At 35.5% G+C, this 12,776-nt stretch overlaps 1 protein-coding gene across 11 annotated transcripts in view; it reads right to left on the bottom strand.

Moving 5' to 3' along the window:
* Window positions 1-12,776, bottom strand: part of CCDC91 (coiled-coil domain containing 91) — a 208,254-nt gene that overhangs the window by 64,321 nt on the left and 131,157 nt on the right. For 6 of the 11 annotated variants that reach the window (XM_065034160.1, XM_065034116.1, XM_065034124.1 and 3 more), the window contains one exon: window positions 4,203-5,349. The exons of 3 other annotated variants lie outside the window; for them this stretch is intronic. In XM_065034160.1, coding sequence (XP_064890232.1) covers window positions 5,227-5,349 — 123 coding nt within the window. In that variant the 3' untranslated portion in view covers window positions 4,203-5,226. 2 more of the 11 variants (XM_065034145.1, XM_065034152.1) reach the window with 2 other exon arrangements.

The raw sequence follows: 12,776 nt of genomic DNA, 5'->3' as shown, positions 1-12,776 counted from the left end.
GCCAGCAGAACTAGAGAAGTGATTGTCCCCCTGTACTCGGTGCTGGTGAGGACCCCCCCTTGAATACTGTGTTCAGTTTTTGGCCTCTCACTACAAGAAAGACATTGAGGTACTGGAGCACATTTAAAGAAGGGCAACAAAGCTGGTGAAGGGTCTGGAGCACAAGTCTGCTGAGGAGCGGCTGAGGGAACTGGGGCTGTTCAGCCTGGAGAAAAGGAGACTGAGGGGAGACCTTATCGCTGTCTACAACTACCTGAAAGGAGTAGAGAGGGTGTTGGTCACTTCTCCCAAGTAAAAAGTTACAGGACAAAAGGAAACAGTGTGAAATTGTGCCAGGGGAGCTTTACATTAGGTATTAGGAAAAATTTCTTCATGGAAAGTGTTGTCAGGCACTGGAACAGGCTGCCCAGGAAAGTGGTTGCGTCACCATCACTGGAGGTGTTTAAAAGACGTGTAGATGAGTTTCTTAGGGACATAGTTTAGTGCCAGTGTTAGGTTAATAGTTGGAATGCATGGTCTTGAGGGTCTCTTCCAACCAAAATTATTCTATGATTCTATTCTATGGTTCTATAAATTTTGTAGCATTTTGTTGATAACTATATTTTTAGGATCTATGTATTAAAAAACATATTATTATTTCACTACTGTTTGCTGTTAAACTCTTTAAAAATGCTATCCGAAAAAAGTAGAATAGTCTGAGTGTTTATTTAATACTTTCTTTGTGTATCATATCATCCATGCTGGACAATGGAAAACATCTAAAAAATGCCTGTTTTGTAAGTCTGAAATGTGAAAAATTACAGGCAACAGAAACAAATGTGAATCTGTGACGCATATTAAAAATGTTATAATTAAACAGCATGTAAGTTGCAGATAAAATACTGACACCACAACTATCACAGGAAATTGTTGTTATTATGGGATAATAATAACAATTACTATTATCACAAGAATGTTGTATTACTGAATGGTGATACAACAAGTTTAAAATACACACTATACAATAAACAAGATCAATTAAAAAAATTAATCACCTTTACTTTGTGTTGCTAAATGTTGTGTTGTTACCAGCACCTATGGCTGACTCTAACAACTTTCAGGACATTACTATAGGTCTTAGTAATGTAATGCTGGCAACACTTCCCAAAGAAATGTAAACACCATAACATACCATGTGGCATTTGGCAAATGCGCAACTGCATAAATGGCATAAAGCAAGACTGACCTTTTGCTCCACGTATGAGGGAGGCTGATGAGGGCATTTTTAGCTACTACATCACCATGGCAAGTGAACTGCTTAGGTAATGTCTACAATGAGAAGTCTACACACCTCAGTGCTTTCCTTTAGCTAACGAAGCATGTGCTTCCGAAGGCAAATACGAAATTCACACCAAAGAAAGTGCAACTCAGATCGTCTCCCCATCATGTTTACCTGTTCAAACGTGACCCTAATTCAGCAGCAGTGTTATTAATTTTATTTAGGCTTGGAAACTAATAAAGAAAACTGTGCTTAAGCTATACTACTGGATAAGCCATCGATTCTTGAGGCCTTAGAAGAACACTATTCTTGGAGAGAACACAGAAAACATTTGTTTCATCGGTTCCTGCAAGCGCATTGAATTAAAGGCCCAAATTATACCCATGTAAGAAGTGTTTTCCAGACCAATGTTTCTCTGGCAGATTTAGAATCCATTGATGAAAAAGGAATGCCACAGATGCTATAAAATCTTTCTCTATGGCATCCAGAATGGCCAGGTAAATATTTTTTAGACAATCTCATCCACAAGTTATCACTCCTGTACTGAGTTTACAGCACCTAAACTAGTTTAGGGAAACTATTTCAGGTAGCTAAGTGTAGGCTGCAATGCAGCTGGGTTGGCAGGAAGATGTAAATGGCTCATCAGACCCTGCTGTGCTCTATGCTTTACCACCTACCCACCTGACCTTCAAGAAAGCCAACTAGCTGGAAGTTTGATTGGGTGTGCCCCAATCCAGCTCATTTTACATTTGTATTAAATCCATTTGATGACTGCACTGACACTGTACATGATCTGAAAGTGAGCATAAATTATACCTGTCCCCTTGATAAATTATCTTTATTGGTGCCTATTTCCTGCTAGGAAATAGGATGAAATCTTATCACATATTCCCTTTATCCAAGCGGTGGGGAAAAATCTGTAGACTCAAATATGTGGACATAGGAAATAAACAGTGGAACAGGAGGGTCTAGAATGCTATAGGGGAGCTTCAGTGTGAACAGGAATTAGGCTCTTTAAGGTCATGTCTGCACGGATAATTTCAGACAGTCAGGAATTAACATTGCCATTTACTGAGCTGGCAGGACATGAGGCAGCTCTTGATTAGATGCCAATATAAAGATGTACAAAAATCTCAAAACGCTAATGTGATCTCACCCTCTGGAATGACTACTGCTTTTACTTTGTTCTGCCTTCTTGTGATGGAGTGAAGGAATTCAATGCTTCAAGGAATTCAAGTGTCATTTGTCAATGAGATTCTTAGAGTAATACAAAACTTGAAATATTCTTGTATCTTAACCACGGACAGTGGACAAAAAGTGTGTGGGCAAATGATTTCTTCTTTGTTAATGACTTGTACACACATAGTCTCAGAGCTGATCTAGAATTCTGTAATGGAAGCAGATAGGGAGCCAACAGAAACATACAGAAATATAATATAAATACAGTAGGACTGTATGATATCACAATATTCAGTATTAACTTAGTAAACTATTAGATACAAACACCACTGTTCTCATCATCTTCTTTGTTCTAGATCATCAAGTAGAAGTGTTAAAATAGAATGGGCCTGACTGACATCAGTGAAATACACTGCGATATACACTGGGATCTACTGTTACCCTGTGGTTTAGGTAACTTTTAATACCAACAACTGATTGCTTAAAACACATCTTTACATAAAAAGATTTATGGTTTATTTCTAATATAAAGTATATAATCATATATGTATATAACATTTCCACAAACTGTATCCTCCTGTGGTTACACAGAAATAATGAATAATAAAACTAAGCTTGAAAGCTTTGGATGCGATGTGGAGAAGATGGAGGTTATTAGACACTCTGAAGCTTGCATAATGGATAGGTTTTTTTCTGCTGGATGACTAAATTTTTTGTCTGAGACTTGGAGTTTTGAACGCCATCCAAGCTCCCAATCTGATCTCACATGTCTGTGGTCTAATTCTGCAGTTCTGCTTTCAGGGTAGAGAGAAAGATTAAAGGACCAAAATCGTCAAAGGTAAGAAAAAATACATACCACTTTCTGTGACAATCACAATATTCAAGAGCTGAGATTAAACAACACATGATGTTCTAACGGGAAAGATACACCACAGCTGCCAGTGAAATCTTACTGACTCCAATCATAAGTTTCTCCAACAAGTGCTTTTACATATTGTTGCAAGTCAGAATGCAAAACTCTTTACTAAGAGAATGCTGACGTACCACTAAGGCTCTGGCTTTGATGAGGAATGCTTTGAGGTCTTCAGTAAAAAAGAATACTATTCCATCTGCAGGCCTAGAAGTAAAAACGAGAATACTGAAGTTCATCTTGGAATCTGCTCATACCATTTCCAGAATTCAATGTAGATTGTGAGACAGTAGTAGACAATCAATTTGATTTTACACTACCTCTGCTTTCAAAAAAAACCCACATGGACATCTGTATCATCTTTAGTGCAGTTGACAAAGACAAGAATTTCACTGTCTTAAGAATGATAAATAAGTAGATGACTCATTAAGGCTAAAATATTTTTTGTCTGCCAGAAGAAATGGAAACTGATCAGTCAGTCAAGAAATATGAAAAAGACGACTCAATTTTCATCCATTTTCAGGGTGAGGTCATCACCTAGTAAAACCAGCATTATTTACTTCTTCAGTGAAACTCTGCCTACCGAATACAAAACTTTTGGTTTTAATCATAAAACTGAAGCAGAGAAAAAGATTTAAATAAAAACTTAAACTCTCTGCAATACATATTTCATACTGCCAAATACATATTCAACCATTTGGTGTTTCCTTATTTCTATAAAAAAGTCACTTATGAAAAGTGACTGCTGATGCAAAAAAAACCCCAGCTAAACAAAAAAAGCAAAACACCACTGAGTAACAAGAACCACACTAAAATATGCAGATAAGTCCCCCATTGAATCACAAGCTCACTATAAGAGATATAATTGTCAGTTTATTTACATTCCTAAGCATGAACATTTATTTTCTCTTATTTCATTCAGAACTCTTTTATAACTAAGGTCTGAAATCTACAATTAATAGAGTGTAGGCACAGAAATCCCCCTCCACGCTGCCACCAGCAAGACTAGAAAGACCTAAGACTTGATTCAAAGTCCAATAATGTCAATGAGGAGTTTTTCTACTTCCTTCCACATGTTTAGAAAGGGCATCTGAGGTCAGCAAGCAGCACTCATTCTGTCAGAAATTCCACTGAGGCAGTGCAGTATCAGTCTCCACATAATTACATACATCTTCTTCCTGAAACTGAGGTCAGTCACATTAATCGTACTTTCATGAGAAAAGGACTTTTGGAATCAAACTTGCTTTGTAAAACAGGAATAAAATACGTACCATACATCGGCTATGGCAATGCTTTGTACTACTCTAAAAAGATGCAGTGTTTTTAAACTTTTACATTAAAAGAGCTGCAGCTGTTTATACATTACTAAAGAATGACACTTTATGTTTCAGTACTGATTCTTCTGCTATAGATCAAAGTAATAAGAAACAATAAGCTCCTGAGGCTCACTGGAGGCAATGCACTTGGGCATATCTTTTGAAAACAGAGGTACATTTCTATCTATATTCAATTAAATGTTTTTCTCAACGTCTTAAATTACCAAAAATACTGATAAATTACATTAAGACATGATGACAAATTTAAAACAGACATAACAGGGAAACACTTTCATCATTGCTGCAGCTATCTAGAACTTCAATCATGGGCTACTAGAAAATATAATGGAAGAAAAATCATAAATAAAAACAATTTTTCCAAGGATTTCCGCTCCCCCCCCCTCCCGTATTTGAAATCTGATAATAATAGTAAAATAAATAAACAAATAAAAGATCAATCTTGAATCAATGATACAATCCCAAAAGATTAGAATATCTTAATCATTTGCTGGATTGAGGTTTGCAGCTTCACAAATCAGAGAGTATCAGCAGTGCTGAGAACGTCAGTCTCTGTTTTCCTCTGTAGTGTCTGGTTCTTCCTTTAATAAAACGCTTAACTGCTTCTGTGCACATGAGAGGAAAAGTTCCAAACTATGCAGATTTCTCTGACGGACAACTAGATCAAGCTGTTGAAATAAAAAACCAAAACAAAACTTTAAGAAAACCTGGAAATAAGTGCCAGGGTTTGGCAGCAAAAATTCAACCATATTCAAGAACAAAAATTCAACAACCAAATGCAACAACAACAAAAGAACCTAAGTAACTTCTATGTGTGCAATTTAGTGACAACTTTTTAGTGAAGTATTTGAGTTTCTTCAAAGTAAAATGTATATAAGGCTATAAGTAACTTTCCGACAGCTGTCAAATTCTACACAAATAATTTGAAAAAGCTGAACAGCCTACCTGTCACACTAGATAGATCCTCACCACATCTTTTAAAATAGCAGCTGTTACTTTTATGAAAGATACTGCTTCTGCTTTAAAGCAAACACTACATAAAACTGCATATTCAAAAATCCAAAGTCTACAGTTAATTTAAATGGCATCATGTTTAAACAGTTCCCAGAGGAAAAGTGGTAATATTTTCTGCCTGCTTTGTTTATTCCAACATTTCTTTGGAATCCCCTACTGTCAAACAATGTGAACTATATATTTACTTACAGTAAAGACAATGGCCCTTTCTTCCCCACCAAAAAGATAAGACCACAATAACAAGACTTGGTAGGTTATGTCATAAAATTGGCATACAAACATGGTTTACCAAAAAGTATTTGAACTTCCCTAACATTATAATGTTAATAAATCAATGCACTGCAGAATTCCTTCCATTTGAATTCTAAAGTTCAAATGTCAAACAAATAATATTGCAATTCAGAGTTGTTTTCAACTTAACTATCCTTCAATCAGCCACAAATTTAACAAAATACATATATAACAATGACACAGAGTAAGACTGAAAGGTCGTGGTACAAGGCTAATAGGACATAAAAGTTCTGGCATGTGACAGAAAAGGAAGCAACAGAATTTGTAAGAAGTCCAGGTCTGCTACTCTGTCAAACTGTTGTGCATAAGACCACAAGCAATGTCTCCAACTCCGTAACACTGGCAAAATGCTACTGTGAGGCCACATGGCCCTGGTAGACTAGAGGAACTAGTCGAGCAGACTGGTGGCAATCATCTGTAAATGGCCACGTTTCTTCAAAATATATATCATGCCTCACGTATCTAGCACTCACAGCTTTACTTGTAGCTTTCAATAAAAACTCTGATCCTATGGTATCTCTCTGCACATATAGGCTCATCATTCAGTGCTTCAGTTAGTTGCTCTAGCAATCACTTGAACAGATATTTTGTTTTATAACAGATACAATCTTTAAAAAAAATATATTAATAGAGAATGCAAGGCAAAGTTAATGACACCTCCCCATTTCACTTTGAAAATGTTCTCAGGGTATAGCTGCACTGCTGTGACTAAATACACAAAGCTAAACATTTTTATGACTCTGTGCTTTGCTGCTCTTTAAGCCCCTCTAACACACAAAACCAGGCTCCAGTAGTTGGAATACTGGCATTTTGTTTCAACAGAAATGAATGTGTCAAATCTAGTCACAAACAGAAAATACACATATTTTCTAGAAGCCACAGAATCATAAAACTCTCCTTCAGTAATATGTCTGCTTGTACTTCTACTTCTCCCGCAAATTTCCAGCTGTTGCGCAAATTTTTATATGTCTTAGCAAAAGCAGACAGTAGTGCTCCATGAATAGCCTGATGTGAACCCAGTCCACTGATTTACAACAGATTTTAAAGCAGATCTAGTTCAAACAAATTCAGAAAAGTCTGCTCTTAATATATTTAAGTAACAGCTGCTGCTGACAAGAAAAGGGAAGACTTAGAAACAGTAAATTAAGATCTGAAGAAGTTGTACCTAGAAAAGACAGTCTGGAACAAATGAATGACCTAAACACAATCTTGTGACAGTGTATTTCTTCTGATTTGAAAGGTATTTTGCCTCCTTCCTCTTCTCCGGTCTGGAATATAAAGAGTATTTTTCATGGGAAAGCTTGCAGATGTTTTTGTGCTTATGACCCATATTTGTCTGAGGAATGGGCAGATATAGTGCAATTCATAAAAAATATCCATTACATCTTAAAGAACACGAGAAACCTCTTTCTCTAAACATATTCTCATCAAATTCTGTTGCTTCTGGTAGATATATCATTTGGAGGAGCTTAGCATGAAACTGATTCTTGCTGTTTTCCTTTTTTGCGTATTATATCATCTATACTCCCAGATAGTTCTTCATCGAGGTTTGGTTAAACTCTCAATTTTATTTTCTTGTAGCCTTTCCTTGCAGATTCTGCTTTAAAGAGATCGAAGTAGCTCACCAAGTGCATGTTCTGATACACTGCTGTGAACTTTCTTTCCTAAGGCGGCAATTTCAAATTGTATACAGTTCAATTTATTTCACCAAGTACCAATGTAAATATTTAATGTGTCCAGTGATTGGCTGGAATATGAACAAAACAGAATTTCTTCAAGAGAAAGATTTTAAAAGTCTCAAATGACTTAAGTACACATTTGAACTCAAGTGGCTAGTTGGTAGCCTCCCTTTGTGCATAAGAAAAGTTTATTGCTTGTTAAAAGTTTATGTAAATTCAATAACATAAAAATTCAGAATTCAGTTGCCCTTGTCTGCTCAGTGTATGTATAAGCTTTGCCTTAAGCAGCACATTCCATGCTGCAGTAAATGATAGAACACCCTGAAAAGACTCGGGATCTTCACATAACACAAAATGAGAAGCAGCAAAATTACGCTGGCTTTGAAAACAATACATTTGAAGGTATTCAAAAGAAGAACATTCCCATTAATAGAGAAATTGACTGGGAAACAGAAACAAAACCAATGAAGTCTTGTCATATAATATACTGTTTAATGAAGTGTTAGGAATGGACACTTTTTTCTGAACAGTGTCTCAACATTGCTGTGCTTCTGCTTGCACAATATACCATAAGTTGTGAAAATATGTAAGCAAGGCATTTTAAATCTTGTTTTTCTAAACAGCCTTTCCTCTATATTTTTAGGTCCTGTTCACTTCATGGAGTGATCTCATACATCTGGCAAATTCAAACTAAAAGTGACTCATATGCAAATGTAATCTGTATGAGTAACGTATTAGGGATTGAGCATTTGCACAACCAAACCATCCCAAATGTTCTAATTCTATAGATACTGAAAAATGCACTGTGTTGGTCCAGATCTACCATGTGAGAAGGCAATTTTTTACGTTGTACCATCATTGTTGTTATTACTAGTCAATGATTCTCTTCCACCATGTGAAAGCTATCCAGTTCAAAGTTCCCTATTCTGTACATTGTGTCCTATTAGCACAGGTTTAATTAGCTCAAAGTTTTAATGTTTCTGAACTTCATTATTTTAAGTTACTCAACAGTTTAACTCTGTACAGATTTTTATTTTTTTTTTAAGAACCAGAAGTTGCTTTGCTATGTACTTGCATGGAACCTACTGAGGAATTGGCTACGTAAGATTTGGAAAAATAGTTCCTGAGCTCCCCAGGGCCTATAACACTCCTGGAACTCCTACAGTCATTGAGAGACATTAATTTTCAATAAATGAGCAGGACATTCTAACACATTAACTGCTGGATTTTTTCCCTTCTGTTTAAATCTTCAGTCCACTTTTAAGGTCTAAGAGTGATTCCACCATCCTTCTGGCCAAAGACAACTGGATGAGACTCCCTGTAGGTTCCCACCTCAGGCATATTATCCCTAGACCATCCAGAATGACGTGCCTGTGAGACACGCAAGGAGGCCCTGAAGCGAGGCGTAGGCCTCAGCACAACTCCTATCACTGGATGCAGGAATTTGACTTGGGAAATAAAAAGAAAGGCTCACACATAACTGTGCAAAATGCTGCCACCAGGTGACTGCTTTCATCCCAGGCTGCTCTATTTTAAAGTCAATCCATCTTGCCCTGCATCACTTCATAAACCCACTGCTCAAACCAAAGTTAACAATTATTCTCAGCTCTATGTTTTCTTAGCTTTTATCGCATGCAGCTCGGATTTTCTGTAAAATGGAATGGAAGTGCAAAATAATTTGCCACATAAATAACGGAGCATGCATATCCTTCATATTTTCCCCTTGTAACATCTACCTGCAAATAGCTATATTTTCATGGCATATGCACTTGGCTTCCTCTATTAAATATGCTCCAACTTGTTCAAAATTTCAAATTGCTAGAAGAGAAACCCAGTCAGACCACTATAAATAACTGCTACCTGTCAGAATTATATTATCCATGACTACTAACTAATAAAATATCTTACGGAAAATATAGTTTTAGGTTTATTACTGAAGATTTAAGGATAAAATTCTGATCTCACCATAGTAAAGACATGTTTCATTATTAGTCTCACTGTGGTCTGGAGATCACCCAGAAAAGTGAAGAAAGCAAAATTAATGTTATATGTGCCACTTGAATTGTTCCTTTTGTATGAATAGCAAGATGTTTTAAAGTGTGTTTTTCCAAATTGTTCCTCAGACAATAAAATTTTCAAAACCAAATATATTAATAGATGTAGAAAAATTATAAAAATATGTATTGAACAATTTGCCTGTACTTCAAAAGATAATCTGATGAGTAATGTATTCAAATACAGTTCAGCTCACTATTCTGGTTCTGTAATACTAACGAGTAAAAGTTGCAATCTTCTTTTTATAATGAGATTCAACAAATAGAATGACGAGAGATTAAAAAGAGCAAAGCCGTTGAGTAAGAAGTTTTTAATTTTACTTGTATTACTGGTATTTTTCATAGTTGATCACACATATGTACACTGTAAAATAAAAAAATAATCATGCCAATATAATTTAATGACGCAGAGCACTTTTCTTAGAGATCAGAAAATCAGAAATCAGCTTTTGAGTCTTGTTAATTTCTTATAAAACTCATGCAAAGTTGTATATCAAGAAAACATTCAAATGCAAAATGAATGCTTAAGGGAACTGAAAACACAAGAGACTGATGTGTAAGAGAATGTGTTCTGAAGATGGCATTTAGTAGGCCCAGATGAGTGAGGCTGATATAAACGCTTTCCATTTATTTAGTGTTTACAAGCAGCTACTTCTTAGCTGTTGAATAGGATTCATTACCAACGTAATTATTTGACGTTGAGTATTGATTAGCCACAAGTATTTATAGACATTGTCATAGCATCATTAAATTTTTTTTTTCAAAGGACTAGTAGTAGGAGCCACCCTATATGTTTCCTGTCCTTTTTCTAAGTAATGTTCAGTAGGCAAGGAGACATTTTAACATTGTAGGTAAAAGCAACGGAGATTTTTTTGGCAATATTTGTCAAATTTTATCTTCTATTTCTGTATCATTATTGATAAATATACAAAAGCTTTGTCTATTTGCTGTTCGCCAACTAACTATAATTCCTACTTCTTATTTTCCATATTGTTTTCTATTTTATGAATTAACTAACTAAAGAACGTATTTTTTTAAAAAACCCACAGTAAATATAAATTAACAAATTATTATAAACATACTTCAGATTATGATTTTTTGATAATTTCATTCCACATAGCCAATATGATGTTAAAAATATACTGGGTTGCCCATTGAGCAGTTAATCCAGATGTAATGCAACTGCTTGCTTAGAATCAACCATTGATGTTGCAACTGAACTCACATTTAGGTATTTCTGTTTGTCCTAATTATATGTACATCTGTACTAATATATAATATTTTCTTTAAATCATTTTAGCATCAGTCCAGTCTGCATTACAAAATACAGTTCCAGCCTTTCTGAATAATGGCCTGAACTTCAGTGCTAAGTGGATAAATGACTGCATTTTAAATCTGTAGGCACTTTCTAAACAGATCTAGAGAAAAATTATTTCTGAAAAACTACGGGATATCTTTTATGATTAAAACCTTGGCTTTGGTAGACTCCTCCTGCTCCCATTCATGGTGTGTAATAATTCATTGAAATGGACTATTGCAACTTAGCATTAGTGTTCTTCACATATACTGTACTAACAAAGTAAGAAACTAATTGGCCAGCAAAGCCAGTGTTCAACAGAACATTACAGTGTTAACGACAGACTCACAAATATCTTCTCATATTTTGACTGGTAGATGTCCCTCTTTGAGGAAAAATCAAATGTGAGGGGTTTGTTTGGTACAATTTTTATACCATGTAGGTTTTATTGGTTTTTTTCCTTCATGCAACTAATCCACACTAGTGAATGAGTCCAATAGGATTCTGAAAAAAAAAAAAAAGTAGTTGCAGAAGTTCAGCTATGTGATTATATTTTCTAGTAAAACTATAGGCTCAGAAAGGTACCCCAGTGCACTAACATGAACTTCTCCCCACAGATTCAACAGAAGGCTTTAAAAAATTCCCTAGCACATTAAATAGACCATATAAAAAAATTATTACCTTGAGGAACCTGCAAATCTGCAAGTTGGATGAGAAAACAATGAACTACTTCCTCTCATTTCTATAATGGATGAGAAGGAAAACAGATCCATATGGTACATATGTGTAGCAGAGCTGATTTTAGAGTTAATCCCAGAACAGGACATTTTTGTCTGTCCACCTGTGTATTTCTACTATTGATAACACTTAGTAAGTATATAAAAACAAGATTCTTCATGGCTGTAATTTATACAGTATCTGCTACATATTAGAAAGGTATCAGTGTTCAAGTCTGAACCTCTAGGAAAGAGTTATGTTTAATAAATTATATTGCCATGTGAAAATGCTTCTTTCTCCTTAAATAAATAATGCTGCAGCTTCTAAACCTTTAGGATTATATGCTCTGAACTTGATCAGTGAAGCCATTAAAATAATACCATATGTTGGACACATCTTTAAAACAGATTTGCCTAGTCTGCCAAAGGTGGTGGGAAAACACCCTGTCAACCCTCTCAGAATCTCCACTGTCTCCCAGCTGGACACAAGAATGTAAGAAAATACTAACTTTCCCTCATATAAATAAGAGAAGAAAATTTTCTTTCAATCAAGGAAACTATACTGAATGCACAAAGGAACTAAAAATGGCTGTAGTACCTCCTCAGACTACTGCAGAAGGTGAAAAATGGGCATTATCTAAATGTACAAAAACAATAATGGAAATATTTATGTGTAGAAACACGTGAGCAGTGTCTGGGGCGACCTACCTACTTAACAGATTAGGAACACAGGATTCCACAACCAAGTTATTTACAGACTATTGTCATACATTAAAAACATTGAGTTACCATAATTGTTACTACAATGGCTGATTGGTATAGTAATCAGATTCAACATACTTATGACAAACATACAGACACATATGCAAACAGTACTTAAGCATTGCCTTATGCAATGAAATGCATTTGTGTAATCTTACAAACTGAGGACATGAAGCTACAAACATTTGGATGCATAGGGGCAAAACTGACCACAGTAGGGCCTCTCCCACTATTAAAGTCACCTTTGTATACTATGCGGACAGAAATCTCATTGATTTTTAA

The sequence above is a fragment of the Columba livia genome, chromosome 1 (genome assembly GCF_036013475.1).
Source record: "Columba livia isolate bColLiv1 breed racing homer chromosome 1, bColLiv1.pat.W.v2, whole genome shotgun sequence".
Lineage (NCBI taxonomy): Eukaryota > Metazoa > Chordata > Aves > Columbiformes > Columbidae > Columba > Columba livia.
This window is presented reverse-complemented; position numbering and strand designations above follow the sequence as displayed.